At 49.6% G+C, this 17,262-nt stretch overlaps 1 protein-coding gene across 1 annotated transcript in view; it reads left to right on the top strand.

The window, feature by feature from the left end:
* The first annotated feature begins 248 nt into the window (after positions 1 to 248).
* LOC147710170 (E3 ubiquitin-protein ligase TRIM39-like) overlaps positions 249 to 17,262 on the top strand; it is a 99,174-nt gene continuing 82,160 nt past the window's right edge. Inside the window, exon 1 of the mRNA XM_086920861.1 lies at positions 249 to 696. Within this exon, the coding sequence (XP_086776987.1) occupies positions 283 to 696 (414 nt within the window). The 5' untranslated portion in view covers positions 249 to 282. The remainder of the gene's footprint in view (positions 697 to 17,262) is intronic.

Genomic DNA, 17,262 nt, shown 5'->3' with positions numbered 1-17,262 from the left:
AAATAACTTGGAGGATTTTATACCAATCCATATTTGGGTGACCGCTCCTGGCACTTACAGAATCTAAGTACAAAACCGAAGTGCTGGTATTTTAGCTGAAAAAGGAGGGAAACCTCGAGTCAGAGCACAGGCAGCAGAGGAGTCAGATCTCTGCTCTGGGAAAGTAAAAGTAACATGAAACCGGAAGTCCCAGCGCAGCCAGAGAGGGACAGACGCACAGACACTCCCACTGCACAAAGAGAGAGAAATGAAACTTAACTTTACTTCCTGCATTTCTGCATCATGGCGGCAGCAGCTCAGCTCGGGAACCTCCAGGAAGAGGCCACTTGTTCCATCTGTCTGGAATATTTTTCTGATCCGGTGATGATCGATTGTGGACACAACTTCTGCCGCTCCTGCATCACCCAGAGCTGGGAGGGGAGAGATGGAAACTTCCCCTGTCCACAGTGCAGGGAAATATCTTCAGGGAAAAACCTCCGACCCAACAGGCAACTGGGGAACATGGTGGAAATGTTAAAACAGCTTCATCTGCCCCCAGTGAAGCCCCCGGAGGAGAATCTGTGCGAGAAACATCACCAGGCGCAGCTGCTGTTCTGTGCAGAGGATCAAAGGATGATATGCTGGGTCTGCCGGGAGTCCAAGGAGCATAAAACTCACTCAGCAAGTCCTGTAGAGGAGGCTGCAGAGGAGCACAAGGTACGTCTGTGGGCATTCAGGGATCTCAGAGTCACTCTTTGAGCCCCATTGAAGCCCCTGCAGAGGAGCACACAGTGTATGTGGGGTGTTCTGGAACTACAAGTAAAGATTACAAGGTACGTCTGTGGATGTTCAGGGATAACAAAGTCGATTGTTGAGCCGCACCAAGGGGCAGCCAGAGAGCACACGCTGTGTGTGAGAGTGTCCAGAGATCACGAGTCGCTCTTTTTATAGGGTGGCCAGATGGCTCCATGTCACTGGGACAACACATTTCCATTCCTGGATTTTGCTTTTACATAACATTTTTATCTCGTGTGTCGAAGCAATAGGGTCAAGTAAAATGAACCTAGACTACAACTCCCAGAATGCAGTTTTATGTTAAATCAGAAGTACAGAAATGTGTATGCCTTTGGAAGGCTGCTGAAGAGAACAAGGTATGTGTGTGGATGTTTATGGATGATACTGCACCCCAAAGTGAAAGCTGTGCAAGGAGTGATTGATTGATTTTAGATCTTATATAGCGCATACTGTCCCCCTACGGGTATCCTGGCGCTTCAGGAGTGTATGTGGGTGTTCACGAGTCGCAAGTGAAGACACTCTGTAAGTTCCACAGAGAAAGAAACTGCAGAGGAGCACAAGGTACATGTGTGGGTGTTCAAGATTCACAAGTGAAGGCATTCTGTACATTTTGCAGAGGAAGAAGTTGCAGAGGAGCACAAGGCATGTCTGTGGACGATCACGATTCACAATTGAATACACTTGTTAAGTCTTTAAGAGGATACAATGTATATTTAGGGGTGTTAAGTGTCCTTCGAGAAGGCTGCTGAAAATACAAGGTATGTTTGTTGGTGTTTAGGGACTGTAAGTGAATCCACTCCATGAGGGCTTTGTAGGAACCTGTAAAAGAGCACACAGTGTGTCTGTCAGAGCGCTGGGATCATGGGCCGTATACTGTGAGCCACAGAGGCGGCTGCAGAGGATCAGAAGGGATGTGTGTGGGTGTTTTAGGATCTTACATTATACTCAAAGGATTCCGTGTGGCACTGCAGTGTGAGTTGTCGGGGTCAGAAGACTTGATGAGACAATACAGGGTGTGGCACAAGGACTCACATGGACATCAAACACAGCAGAAGAGGTGCAGCAATGCAGGGTGTGGCACACGGGCTCACAGGCTCACATGGTCATGGAACACAGCAGAAGAGGTGCAGCAATGCAGGGTGCAGCACAGGAGCTCAGATGGTCATCAGGCACAACTGAAGGTGCAGAGAACAGCTGCAGCAATGCACTGTGACGCGCACAGGGTCATGAGGGCTTTGGCGCAGATGACTCCCCAGCAATGCAGGGTTCACCAGACACAAAGTGAAGTACAAGGTCCAGGCCAGAGGCGTAGCTAGAGCTTGTGGCACCTGGGGCTATCCCTCAGATTGCTGCCCCTGGGGGGGATGGGTGATGGGGGAAAAAGGAAGGCGAGCACTTGAAAGAGGTCCGAGAGACATGTATTATTGCCACTAATAGTTACCTCGATCATGTATGTATGATGTGTATGTATGAAGCTTATATAGCGCATGACTTACCCTGGGGCATCTCCGCGCTTGCTTAGGGAACCCGTCCTGGTATTCCCCTGTGAGATAACCCTGGCAGGGTATCCACAAGGTGAAAGCCAGGCATCCCACCGCGAGGGGCCGATGTGGAGATTAAGCAAGCTATTGCCCAGAGTCGCAGAGTGTGAACCCGTGAGTCGAGAAGGCACCGGAGCGAGAATTATCGAGTCCGTGGAATTATTGAGCCCAAGACCCGCCGAGGCGGGGAATTGAACCCTGGTCCAGGGCCGAACTCAAGCTCCATGACACGGTCCAAGGCTACACATTTGAATACTCCGGTGACTAGCAGTACAAAAGAGAACACACAGACTGCATGATCTATCTGGGGACTCAGTAAAACCCCATGTGACATCCATCAGAGAGCTGCGTGAACAATTACCTGGTAATCCCCTCCGCACAATGCAAACATGCACATACATGACACTGTTCAGGGATCCATCATATACAGCTGATATTAAATGACCATGCATCATGGTCCCCCCGTTAAAGCAGTGGGGACCTGCACAAACGTGATGTGCTCATTTGTAAATGCACATGATTTTTCTTGTGCCATTGGGAGCCAACCCAAGGACCATGGCGGCTGCTGGAGCCTGGAGCAGCCGTCACCGCACTGACTGCGTGCAGCTGCTGCTGTTTGGTGAGCCTGAATCTCCAGAATCAAGCCCGAGCACCGTGTTTGCCGCGGGATGATTCGTTGCGGCCACTCCACTGCCAGGGCTGGAGGTGCCCCAAAAACCGTGCGCACCCTCCACCTTGCTGCAAATATAAGTAAGTGAGACTGAGTGTGAGAGCGCCCTAATCATGTCACTGTTTGTTATTAAAACTGCTTTATAAATTTAGCGTGCAGTCTACATCAGCTGCCTGCCCTTCTGTGGTACACTGAAGTTCTCCGCAGTCACACACAGTGAGACAGCGAGAGTCTCGTTCTGTCTGGACTCGGGTCACACACTGTGTAGTTCAGGGACGAGCCACGTGAAGACGTACTTTTTGAAATATTACAGCACTTGCTGCGCTGTAGTGCCTTAGCCTGAGACTTGCCCAATCAACGCAGCCCGGCGGTGCTGCTGTGTAGTCAGTCAGCGGGTAGTACTGCCTCTGTGTGCTGACAGCTAGACTCTTAAAACGTACTATACTTGGGCAGCTGAGCTGAGAGCTCATCTGTGCTGCTGACTGCGGGTCTGGAGCCCGAAGGTGCCACACCGACCATAACCACTTCATGGTAATTATTTGGTTGAGAGCCCTACATCGCCCTGGCTGCTGGCTGTGAGCTATGTGACATGACTGTATGGATTAGCCTGAGGCTTGCCCGATACTCATTGTACCCGACTAGTCAGCTGACTGTGTTGAGTAACTTGTAATTAGGCACTGCAGCTGTGAAGACCGAGAGATCCGTGCTCTTGAGGGCTCACATCCTGGGCTGTGTCCCACTTGAGACAGAGAGTGGCCTGGAGTGCACTGAGTGATGCTCTGTAGCATCTGATTTGATTGATTGATTGTTTGCCACTTGGAGGATCCAGGGACCCAGTAGACAAAGGCAGTAGGCAAAGGCAGGAATCAAATGTTATTTTTTTTCTGCCAGTCTGCCCTGCAACACTGTGCCAGTGCCCCGCTGCTGCCCCCAAAATAGTGCCGCCCCAGCCCCCTCCAGCTACGTCAGTGAATTATCACAGTGTAACCAGCGGTTGGGCACTAATTAAGTTGAATCAATCTGTGGTTGGTCCATGCTCCACAGAAAGGAATGGAAGTGATGCTTGGTCTGCGCTGACCAATTAGGAGACAGAAAAGAAGGATGAAACTGAAGCCAACAAATGGTAAGCAATGGCTCCAAGCCCTTATTTTAAACAGTAGTCTTGCACATGTTGCAGGCTGAACCTAAAAATGGATGCCAAAACAACTAATTGAAAGTAATATAAATAACAAGCATTTACAATGCAACGGTTTCGCCTTTGCAAAAGTTTGAGCTATTGGCATTGTAAATGACAAACTTTTTATTTATGTGTTGGTTTTGAAAACAGATAAATAAATGGCATTGTCATTAACAATGGCAATAGCTTAATCTCTCACAAATGCGAGACCTATTGCATTTTCGATGCAATAGGTCATGTATTTACGCAAGTTTGTGCTATTGACATTGCAAATAATTCGTTTTATTTATGTTTCAAAAACCAAAACCTAAATAAAAGGTCTCACACTGCTGTCTCTCTCACACTGCTGACTCTGCCTTGAACACACCCACGGCTGTCTCTCTCACACACACTTCTGTTTCTAACACACTGCTGTCTTTCTTACACACTGCTGTCTTTCTTACACACACTGCTCTACTGTCTCTCATACACACTGTCTCTCACACTGCAGGTGTGGGTTGTTTCCAGCCCATCCCGGCTCTCACAGCCACCGCCTCCGGGGATTGATAAACATGCAGGGACGCGCCTGCTTCGTGGGAGAGCAGACCAGCGGGATGTGCTAGCGCTGAGAAGCCATGTGACGAAGGATGCGCCTACCATGTAATCAAAGGTCGAAGTGCAATAAAAAGTACGGGAAGTGTGGGGTGGGGGGGGGGTGGGTGCAGGGTCAAAGACGTTGGTAAAAACACAAACTACTGGGACCCTGGTGCAAAAAAAAAAAAAGGACAGTCTCGGCCCTCTTTTAGAGCACTAGATCCAGGAAAAAGGAAAGTACACCATCTGGACTCGAAATGTGACAATCTTGTCTAATTGTATTTGCGTTTTTTTCATCAAAGTGTCTTCCACAAACGAGGACATTTATTCCCAACACTATTTATTGTCCCCTACTTCATGCTAATTCACCTTGCTCTTCCGTTACCCCATAGCGCCCTAAAGCAGCTTTAGAAAACCAAAAGTGTTGAGTCAAGCTTAATGTTTGCAGAAGGCCCTGTGCGACCAAGGACACTGTGTTCCAATCCCAGGCTTTTCTATTACAGGTCCTTGTTTTGAGATGGTTTAGTTTAATTAAATGAAAAAAACTGAAAGAAACTAGGACTACAGCTCCCAGAGTTCACCAAATTCTTAACTGAAAGCCTAGGATTAAAGTAACACATCTTGGTGTAGGAGTCCTCTGGGTGCCTTGGGCAATCATCCAGACACAATTGTGCCAGATTATGCATGTCCAGAAGGAAAACTGGAGTTTGCAGTAGTCACTGCTGCACTTTACATTCCCGAAGCATAGAGCGGCAATAAGGCAAGCAAAGCGTGGTGCATGCCTCGAATATAGAGTGGTATTTGTTAAACACACGAATACCAAGGCATCTTGGCGCTGGGAGTGAAGCGGCGCGGTTTCCCCCGAAGTATACTGCGTAACCCCTCCTTCGAGCCTAATACCGCTGGCAACTTGAGAATTAAATGAAGCGTGCCAATGACAGTAGACGTCACTGATATCAACAGAAGGTGCTCATTTTGGCAATCTCGTAGAGATTAAATGCTGAGTCAGGCGCTAGAAACCGTAAACATATTAAATAGGGAGAATGGAGGGACAACTGTCCCCGGGTGCCTAGTTTTCTAGCGCCAGACCTCGCTTTGAAAGCGAGCGTGGTTTGGTGCTTCAGATCATTACAGTTTGAAGTGCTTCGAGGCACCCTTCCCAGACTTTAGGAGACGATGTTGTTAACAATGAAAAGCGCCCGCGGCTATGCTCCCTTTGGGATTACAGTTTACTGTTGCAGGTTTTGGTCCAATCGAAGACTAAAACTAGGAACATAAAAATCCTACCAGTGCCAGGGTCGTCTACTAGCTTAGCATGAACCCACTGAGCTATTTGTGCCCTCTGACTTTGCAAGAGTCACTTCCTGCCTTGTTGGAATCATAGACGTCAGGGGCTCTATACTATAGCACTCATCCTTGCTGTGCCTTACTCACACTGCTACCATATCCGGCCACGAGGAGCGGGCATTATCTGCGCTGCCGGCCGCAGGATCTGCTGTAAGGAAGCCCGCAGCGCTGCCAGAAAGCTCGGTGGGTTAATGCCCGCTCTGTACTGTTCTAATTTAACCCACACGATTGATTTCAAATTTGCAGTGACATGTTTCCATCTGACAACACACGAACGAGTCTAATGATATTAAGGCACAAGTCCACATGGAGGGACAGCTTAGTGTGAAGAGAACCTGCTGCACGTGCTTAGAGCTCAGTCTTTCATCTTTTCCGGGCAGCATCCAATTTGAAATACCGGCTGTTTTATCATACTGGGGCTTCTGCCCTTTAGCTGGAACTGGGGGGCGGGGAGAACGGTCACTGCCACTTCAGGCAAAAGAGACAAACTCTTTATGTACAGCTGCAGGTCAGAGATTAAAATTTAAAAAACGCCTAGTGGTAAAATGAACCACTGCGGACAGGCTTTGTTTTTTTAGGGAGAGAAGGGGTATCCGTTGAAAATAAGGGGGAAAAAAGTTTCTATTACATTCTGCATCAATACTCTGCGTCACCACAATAAGGATCATGAGCTTTTGGATATGATATCCCAGAGCGCAGAGGAAGCTAGCACGCCAAGCGGATTTAATTGCTAGAGTACGTGAAATGATGTTGTTTAAGAGCATTTGAGCACATAGGTGTGCAACTCACCATCTTGCATCTACCATAAAGGTAAGAAACACACTGTGCAGCACTCAACGGTCAGCATGTCAGTGTCTGCCGTGTTGGCCCCACTGCATTGGTGCAAAAGTTTCGATTTCCTTTACCATGTTGAGTGCAGGAGGTGATGAAATAAGCATATGACGAAAGTGAGAATTTATTAGCGTTTCCATTATATGGGTGCCAAAAATACGAGATTACGGAGGCTACACGTTGAGGGGAAATTATTTCATAGTTTAGTGGCCACTTCTCTTAATCCCAAACGCTATTATAAAAACGTGGGAAACGGTCCCACTCGCTCTGGTGGCTGCAATCATGGGCCTTATTTTTTTGTACTATACACCCCCTACTCTAAGTACGGACTGCTGAAACAAGCCACCCAACACAGATGCAAAGAAAACGTACATTAGGCCCTTCCAATCCAACCTACGGAGGACAATCCGATTTCTGAATGTCTCTTGTTGCGAGCTTCCCCCACCCCTCCAAATCCACGACCTCCTGTGTTAATGTAAAAGCTGCACTTTCAACCTTCAAAGGGCCCCTTTGCAATGGGAATGACGCTGCGCCACGGGGTTCTGCAGCTGTCGCGGGCATCCCCGCCCGTCACATCCACTCCTTTGAAGGCGGAATGTCTTCTCTGGAACCGTCACAATTGGAGCTTTCAAGCCGCTCGCATGGCCAGTGCAGAAGGACAAACGCGCATTCAGTGTCCTCGTTCCGCTGTCCCTCCCACTTGCACTGCCTTCCGCTTCCCTGGCGTCGGTGCCAATGCTCCGGACTCAACCACCCCTGGCAGTATCATTTGCGCGTCTAATTCTTTTTGTCACATGTCGTGCCAATAAGGAGCCTGGCTGCCGTTCTAACACTCATCGAAACCAACTTAAAGGCGCACAATTTTCAGACCACATGGAAAATATACAGAGCGTTCAAGTGTAAAAAAAAATACACTCTGCTTTCAAGGAGGAGTAATGTGTGCCAGGAAACTACTATCACGTGCGCCAAAATTTGAGCCATCGCCCAATAGAGACGCCCAGGGCGCATGCACGCTGCAGGGAATGGAAATATGAAGCCACTCGAATTAAAAGAAGTAAATGCATACCAGCAATCTGAAACTAGCGATTCTGTCACAATCACTGCTACCGCTAAAGTTGAGGCACTGCATTGACTAAGTAAATAACAAGCACCACAAGCACACGGACAGCGGGAGGGGAGGGGGGGCGGGAACGGCGCACGGACAGCGGGAGGGGGGGGGCGGGAACGGCGCACGGACAGGGGGAGGGGGGGCGGGAACGGCGCACGGACAGCGGGAGGGGGGGCGGGAAAGGAACGCACTCACCTGGACTTCTTCCGGCGGCCGTGGTCGGCAAAATGACAGACACAAACACCCAAAAAAAAAATGAAACTCCGCCCACCGCCCAATGACGATGCAAAAAGGGTGGAGAGGGGAAAAAATGCAGGAACGCCCACGAATCTGGTCCGGCCATGACGGACAGATCTCTGTTGCAATGGCTAGCCTCCATTTATGGAGCTAGCCAATGGAACAGAGGGCGTATTCAAGTCCCCCATACTGAAAACTAAAGATTTCTCCTGGGGGCGGAGCTAAAGCTCCGTGCCCCAGGCGAAACCTAAAAAGGAACCAGTGTTAGCTTTGTGAAAAGCAAAATGTTCAGAATGTTCAGGGAGGTGAACAACACTTACAACGCAACTTTTACATCGCAGAGCCTTTACAACGCAACCATTACAACGCAAACTATTATAACGCATTGCTCTGGGGGGCGCTCTAGGATAGGGAATCGGTTAATTTACTATCCAATAACCTTCCCTAGTGTCCACGGGGACTGGAGTTGGAATAGTAAATTTAACTATTCACTATTCAGCGCCCCAAAGCACTATGCGTTGTAATGGACTGCGTTGTAATAATAGCGTTGTCAAGGCATGCGATGTAAATGCATGCGTTGTAATGTCATACATCCGTTCAGGGAGTGCCTTAAACTGAACAGGAGGAAATGCCACAGTTTGGTGCCAGGTATAACAAGCATTAGAAATGCAATCGGGCTCGGATTTATTTGAGTTTGAGCTAATGGCATTGTAAATGCCAATGTATTGTTGCTATGTGTTATGGAGTGTGTTCATGTGGTGTGTACTGCCAGTGATCTCATTGTGAGTGTGAGAATATTGCACCGTTACTGCCTGTGTTGTCCTTCTTGTGAGTGGGAGAAGCTGGCACCTCTACTGCCTGTGGTCTCCTTGTGAGTGTAACAAGCTTGCACAGCTGCTGCCTGTGATGTCGTTCTTGTGAGTGTGAGAAGCTTGTTGCATTGCGCATCTCTGTGCTGTGCCTGTTCTTTGTAAGGGACTCTTGCTCTGTTGCTGCTGCTGCCTTGGCACAGTACCTGCTGTGAGTGTGTGAGGGAATCTTGCACCGCTGCTGCTTGTGATGTCCTTCTTGTGAGTGGGAGAAGCTTGCACCTCAGCTGCCTGTGGTATCCTTGTGAGTGTAACAAGCTTGCACAGCTGCTGCCTGTGATGTCCTTCGTGTAAGTGTGCTCTGTCATCGGTAGTGGAGAGTGGTAGTGGAGAGTGGAGAGTGTTAGTGGAAAGTGTTAGTGGAGAGTGGTAGTGCAGAGTGGAGAGTGGTAGTGGAGAGTGGTAGTGGAGAGTGGTAGTGGAGAGTGGTAGTGCAGAGTGGAGAGTGGTAGTGGAGAGTGGTAGTGGAGAGTGGTAAGTGGTAGTGGAGAGTGGCAGTGGAGAGTGGTAGTAGTGAGTGGTAGTGGAGAGTGTTAGTGCCGAGTGGAGAGTGGTAGTGGAGAGTGGTAGTGGAGAGTGGTAGTGGAGAGTGGTAGTGGAGAGTGGTAAGTGGTAGTGGAGAGTGGTAGTGGAGAGTGGTAACTGATCTAGTAAGAGACCACAGTAACAGGCGGAGTGGGGGCCTCTAAGGAGAGGTAGAGGCCACGCTGAGGAGGCAGATATCATGATATCACATTGAAAGGGAGGCCGGGGGTACTGTAGCATGCAATTCTCCACAGGAGGTTGCTCGCCGGATGACGGTCAGCTCAGCGTTTCTATGACACACACATACAATCTCGCTGTGAAATGAGGGGCGTCCCCCATTATTGCTTTCTACACCCTTCGAACCTGCAAGGAGCGCAAAAGGGGGCCGGGCGCAGGCCAGATAGAAATGACGTCTATAAACTGAAATTTCTGCAGGAACTAAAGAGGGAGACAGGCCGCCCTCCCTCCGGCGCGCAGTCATACGGCGAGGTCACCTTCCTAATATAGAAGTATCATGCCATGCTGCCGGCGGGTCCTGTGACCGAGGGAAGGGCGGGGGGCACCAGGGGGAGGCCGCCCAGCACACCCTCAGCGGCATTTCTATGCATCCACCTAGAGGTCCGTTTATTCATTCATCTCTTTGTGCGTTTTAGCCTGAGGTTTGTATAGCGCCAACACGCCCCTTTTTCTGATTCAGAACGCTTCGTAACCCTGGAAGGGAGAGAGGGGGGACAGAAATGCCTCACCGCAGAAATAGCAACTGCACAACTCAGTATAGGAATGCAGAGCGGATCGACACCTACTGCATAACCTTTATCAATCTCCCGTCTGCGGTGGCACACCCTGATCAAAGTCCCTAATAGTCAATTATTCTAATTAGTTGAAGTGATTTATAGCGGCCACATACAAATAATCTCGTCTGTACCTATATTTACTGTCGAGAAAGTTTTTCGCTGAAACACAAGGATAGCTGTCCGATTACATAAAAAATGTTATTCCAAAATAAATATTAGGAAAGCGCCCCGTGTCTTTGCCGAATTCCTGGGCCACGTGGGTGGTGAGTGGGGACAGGCATCGGTGGGTGTCTGTTTCAGTCTATTACAGCAGTGGTGTTATACCTTCAAAGTACCTGTCATTTTTACTCAAATCAATAGCATTCCGTGTACAGACCGCGTAAATGAAAGGCAGAACCAGTCGTGCCCATGTGATCCCTAATCTGCATACAGCACTCTTCATCAAGAGTGCTCAACCCGCCGAGCTATCTCACCGACATATCACGACCCGGTGCTCACCTCCCGTGGGGTCTGCGGGCCTCGTTCCCTTGTGGCCCGGCGCCGGCTCCGGTCCCGCTCCTAGGGGGCTCCCCCACCTCGGGTTGGCGCGGCTCGGCTGCTGCCCGGTGGCGCCCTCCCTGGCTCTCCCCGGCTGCAGGAGACGCTCTGCGCCGCTCCACTGACGGAAATGGACCGGTGTCAACAGCCGTGGAGGAGGCTGTGCTGCAGTGACAGCTGCTGCCTTCAACTTTGCAGGCCAAATAACTCAAGCGCCGACAGCTGAGAGCCGGAGACACACAGAACACGCTTCGTTCCCGTCATCACATGTGCGCAAAACCGAGCCCAACTTGGAGACACCCAGCCCGCGAGAGCGCCGAGCTGGAATGCAGCATCGCGGGGCTATTCACGGGCTCCAGTGCGGCCGCAGCGCCGCTGAAGGGCGTTTCAGCACAGATACGGCACAGCCGTGTCACGCAGGAACCTGTCTGCAGAAATAAAACACAACGGGCATCTGTGGGTCAAATGCACTTCCTCTGTATTGATGAAGGGCATGCGGTCCTTGGCTACGTCATTGAAACCAAAAGCTATGGGCACGCACTCCTGCTTACCAAAGTGAAAAACATTATACCCGATGCTCCGGTTGGGAACCTGCTTCCTGCAGACCAGAGAGAATCAGTGAACGCGCCCGGCCATCTGGATTCACTTACGGAGGCACCCTGACAGCTCCTAATTATAATTAATGTACTTCTTTGCGCGAGCACGAACGAAATATGCCCAAGATGGCGGAACAAAACTACATTTACCCTATCACTTCAAGCCTATTAAAACGACAACACAACGAAGACGAATCACTGGCCAGATGACAGAACACGCTAAGGAATGTGTGGAATTTGTCTCGGCCAAAGCCCTAGGAGATACTTCTTTTTTTTCTTCTTTAACATTAGTTCTCGAAACTCCTCCCACTTCCAGTGGGGAGGAGTCCGAGCCCTAAAAAAGATGTGTGGCTTGAATGAAGCTGCCAGACCTTTAGAAGACTAAGAAGATGAGCACTATTGCCTCTTAACATAATGTCTCAGTGTAGTGCTCTGAAGTGACCAGAAAGTGACATGTAGTCTTTTATTTAAAAAGATGGGAAGGAAATGCGTAAGAAACGGACAAGTGTATGCTTACCTGCCAAAGGCTGGGAACGACCTCAGACCTCCCTTTCTTAATAATGCAAAACCCAATTTACATTGCTAATTCTGGAAATTCACCTTTCTACTGTGTTCCTCTCTATTGTCTCCATACAACGTTCTTGTGCTTTATTAAACACACAAAATACAATTCGGTCAAGCTTAGTTCTGCAGGGCACAATCGGTGACATCAGGAGTGAGGGACACATTTCATCCTTGGTGTACGACTCATGCATGGAACTGGCAAACAGAGGAACTCTCTTTTATTATGGGCACGGGTTTTATTTGACTGCACATTACGGTTCATTTTTCCATGACCAGAGTTTGCTTGGAATGACCTTTTTAAAATCCTTGAAAATAAAGTCAACCGATTATTTTTTATCTATAGCCGTTAAACCAATGAATTTATATAACGATGTAAACTCTGCATGAAGAGCAAACTTGTGATATTTGAATCGCCAATATTAGAAACATTTTGCAATCAATAACACTCTTTGGCTCTGAATGCATATGGGTAAACGCTGCAGAGGTGAGAATAGGGCTCATTTTTGGTGCTGACGTCGTAGCCACTTACATTTTTAAAACAAAATGCCTGCTTCGCTTTTTAGGATTCAATGTAATGTATTATGTAAACATTCAATGATTTGAGACTTTTTTAAAAGGCAATTACATATCTTGAGCAAACAGAGCTGAATATTAACGTTGCTGTCAGTACAGTTTTTGGTTGTGTCCAGGCTGGGCAATATCTGTTAGGGCAAGTTGGGCGTGTTTTCAGAACCCCCTAGGAGAAGTGTGGCTCACTGGTTAGAAACGGCAGACCCTGAAGCAGAGATCGGCCCCAGCCCAGGGTTCAATTCCCGACGCGGCAGGGTCTTGGGTCAATGTCCGCGGACTCGATAATTCTCGCCGAGGTGCCTGCGCTAACCATGGGTCCCACTCTGCAACTCTGGGCAATAGCTTGCCTAATCTTCACAACGGCCCCATCAGCGCCGGGAATGCCTGGCTCCACCTTGGAGGTGCCCAGGAGGGACCATCTCACAGGGAAAGCCAGGACGGGTTCCCCAGCGGTATACAGCGCCAGGACTCTCCGAGATGGAGTGCGCTTTACAAGTATACTTACCTTTACCTTTACCTCTGACAGCTTTTGAACGTTGTTCTACAAGGCTGGAAGTCTTTCCAATCCAGGTAAGTTCTTCAACATTTAAACTTAAATAATTATTTGAAACATCTTGAGCAAGCAAAAGGAAAGTCGTAATTTTTGCAGTAACCCGGAGAGAAATGTCTGAGCATGTGCGGGCACATTTAGTGCAAATTAAGTGGACTCCAGTTAAACATCTCTCTCGTCTGCGGCCGTGTGCTCGGCACTAGTGACCCGTTGCGGCGGCCTTTATTATTTATTTGGGGACTCTGACACTACTGTAATGTCAGTGAGTGTCCCCAAATAAATTATAAAGGCCGCAGCAACGGGCCACCAGTGTCCCGCAGCCGCCCCCAGAATTGTGCCGCCTTTGGCGGACCTCCCCCCCTCCTCGCCCCCCTAGCTAGGCCCAGTGGTCCAGGCACGGGAGATTTACATCGTCAAGGGCACAGAGTGAAGATCTCCTGTAGCTTTGGCTGCTTGAAGCTCGCCGGCTTTGGGGACCCCTCACAGGATGAATGACCGTCGGGCCGGGCTGCGATCACAGGCTCCTGGTCTGGGGGAGCTCAGAGTCTTTGACCTCCTCACGCCAAGTTGCTGAGCACTGGACTGGGCTCTGGGTGATCAGGACAAGTCCTCTCCTTGCAGGCATTCCACCTCCGGGTCCTTCCTCAGAAGCCCTGGGGGTCCCGGGGTCTAGCGCCTCCTGTAGAAGGGAGACGGCCATCATTCCCGCCTCTGGTCTTCAGCATTCTCTGCAGTAGAGGTCCTTCCTCGGTCCTGGGGGTCCCGGGGTCTAGCGCCTACTGTAGAAGGGAGACGGCCATCATTCCTGCCTCTGGTCTTCAGCGTTCTCTTCAGTAGAGGTCCTTCCTCGTTCCTCAGGGTCCTGCACTCTTCCTGTGTCGGTTTTCTGTCACAGACCCTGCCTGGGGTTGGGGCCTGCACTCTCCCTGTGCCTGTGTTTTGCCACAGACCCTGCCTGGGGTTGGTGCCTGCACTCTTCCTGTGTCTATGTTCAGTCACAGACCCTGCCTGGGTTGGTGCCTGCACTCTTCCTGTGCCTGTTTTCTGTCACAGACCCTGCCTGGGGTTGGGGCCTGCACTCTCCCTGTGTCTGTGTTCTGTCACCGACCCTGCCTGGGTTTGGGGCCTGTATTCTTCTTGTGTCTGTTTTCTGTTACAGCCCCTGCCTGGGGTTGGTGCCTGTACTCTTCCTGTGTCTGGGGTTGGGGCCAGCACTCTTCCTGTGTCTGTGTTCTGTCACAGACCCTGCCTGGGGTTGGGGCCTGCACTCTTCCTGTGCCTGTTTTCTGTCACTGACCCTGCCTGGGGTTGCGGCGTGCACTCTTCCTGTGTGTGTTCTCTGTCCCAGACCCTGTCTGGGTTTGGGGCCTGTATTATTCCTGTGTCTGTTTTTTGTCACAGACCCTGCCTGGGGTTGGGGCCTGCACTCTTCCTGTGTCTGTTTTCTGTCACAGACTGTGATCATTTCTTTGGATGTCTGTTCTCTCAAAGACTATTCGTGTGGCCGGCACCTGTATAGGACAAGGTCTTAATATGGTTAATCAGCCGAGATGGTCTAGATGTAACATATTTAAGAACAATATGGATATGTGTGTCCAGAATTTAAAATATGGATATCTGTTACTGGTACTGACAGTCTTAGTATATATGGGCAGTACTTACAGCCTGGCTTTAAAGTGCAAACTGAGGGGCTGGCCCTGGGAAGATGTGTAGTTGTTGGCGGAACGTCTAGGGTGGGCTGTCGGTTCAGGGAAAGTGCTCCTTAAAGAGATGGGTCTTCAGCATTTTCCTAACTTGGTGGAGGAACGGAGTTGATGCGATATTGAAAGGGAAGCTGTTCCAGATCCTGGGAGCATAAACGGAGAAGGCTTGCCTTCGGGGTTTTTCTTCTTACAATTTTTTGTCTTGAGTCCGGTGATATCCACGCTTCGGGTCTGATGTCGTTCCTTGAACATGTATAGTTTGTTTGCCAGGTCAGCTGGAGTCTTGTTGTTGAGCGCTTTATGCGATGCGCTGGCCATGAAGATGACCTGGGCTGGAAGGAACAGCTAGTATAGGGCTTTTTTTTTTAGGTCTCGGCTAGCGTAGGCTGCGCACATGCGCAGTCTCGCTGGCGAGATTTAATGATTTGGAGTAGCAAGGTTAAGCCCCGCCCCTCTTCTCCATTGGCTGGCCTCCTAAACGGTAGCCAGCCATTGGAGAAGAGGTCCTAGTGACGTTCTTCTTTCGATCTATGCCCCGTCCTTTTCAGATTGGGGGGCATGTTTTTTTACTTTCTTTCTCCCCTCTTCTCCATTGGTGGCCAGCCATTGGAGAAGATGTAAACAACAGTCAAAAACACGCCCCCAGTCTGAAAAAGACGGGGCTTAGTGACAAATGGCAAGCACTTGTTCCTTCAGTTGACCGCTGATTGAATTTTGTGTACTTTTTATTTCTTTGTTCTTTTGGCAGTGCGCGTGCCCGCGTCTCCCGCCAACAATAAGAAGGGGAAGCAGCAAAATGGCGGGCGCCGGCGACTGTTGCGCTTTCTGGTGGATTTTCTGTTAAATAAGACTAAGTTCTTATTGCCGGTAGCAGATTGGGAAGCCTGAGAAATTCCGCTATTGGGCGGTCATATCGACAGTGCGAGGAGTGGCTGCTAGCCTTACCTGGGGCTGGATTAGCGGGGACTCGGAAACAGGCTCCACTCTGCATACTGCTGTCCGGCCTCCGCCTCTCTCTCCCCACCGCCGCAATCTTGTATTCCGGACCCGGCCCTGCCAAGTGCGCATGCGCAGCCCTGAGCAGCGTTCTGTCAGGTGATGTACGCCATATTGGGAGTGGCACATGCGAAGGGGTGTTTTTTTTTCTTTTTTTTAAAAACCTTTATTGTACAAAAGGCGCTCACAGATACGGGCCTACAACCCACCGGGCCGGCCACCACAATAAAGAGACATACGAGGCAATACAGGAGTGACAACAGGATTTCTAAATAGCGCATATGAAGGCAAAGGTAACAAGTCTTCGAGCCGCCATCGCGGACAGGATAAGAGTAGGTTAATTTTATAATGAAATAAAGGGGTTCGCAGGATAAAGACAATCTGTAAAGTCCAGAGGGCCGCGGTGGGCCGTGAGCAAGCCGAAGTTTCGAATCCAGGAAAAGACCAAAAGAACAGTCACATTTTGGCAAAGGCAGAATGTGAGTCCCATATCAATAACAATCACAATCGATGCTCAACGCCCTCCCACCACTACCATGGCACATAATAATAAAACAGCGAAAAGTACGCTTACACAACTAAAAGCCCTCTGTTACAACAACCCAGAAATGGAAAAGAAAAATGGGGGGGGGGAAAGGGAAAATAGGGGAGGAAAAGGACATCGGAAAAAGGAGGGAGAAAAAGTGAAGGCGCAGCGTCAGTGCACGCTCCCCACGGCTAACAAAGCACCCAATACTAATTCGGCACAAGGAACTAGTGGCAACCGGAGAAATGAATGCGTAGTAGACCGTGACAGCAGACGCACCAAAAGGGCCTTGCCAGCACAAACACCCCGGGGGGCGACGTGCCGACACCGCGCCACGAAATAAGGGGATACATAAGAGCCATAGAACCAAAAAAGGAACAAGGGAAGATACAAGAAAACAGACCCCTCCCCCACCCCGCACAGCCCACCCTGCACCCCTGCAGAAGGCTATGGCCTACCCCCAGCAGCGTGCCTGTCGCCCTAATTAGAACCCGAAATATAGAAGAAAATGGAAAGAAAGAATCACTTAGATAAAAAAAGGGGGGGGGGGAAGGGAAAATAAAGAAAAACAGCGGGAGAGGAGCCACACAATCAAAACCCTTTCAGCTCCCACCCTCCCGCCCGAAAATACTCAGAGCCCACGGGAAGATCGTAAATACACGGATAAGCTCCAGGAACGTAAAAAAGTATCAAATATAATCATACAATTATAAACGGATCGCCCAACCCTACCACAAAATAACAGTCCACAGAGGCAAGATCAGTTCAACCCTG

This window comes from Lissotriton vulgaris, chromosome 5, assembly GCF_964263255.1.
Source record: "Lissotriton vulgaris chromosome 5, aLisVul1.2, whole genome shotgun sequence".
Lineage (NCBI taxonomy): Eukaryota > Metazoa > Chordata > Amphibia > Caudata > Salamandridae > Lissotriton > Lissotriton vulgaris.
The sequence above is the reverse complement of the archived record's forward strand: the minus strand, read 5'-3'. Positions and strand labels throughout refer to the sequence as shown.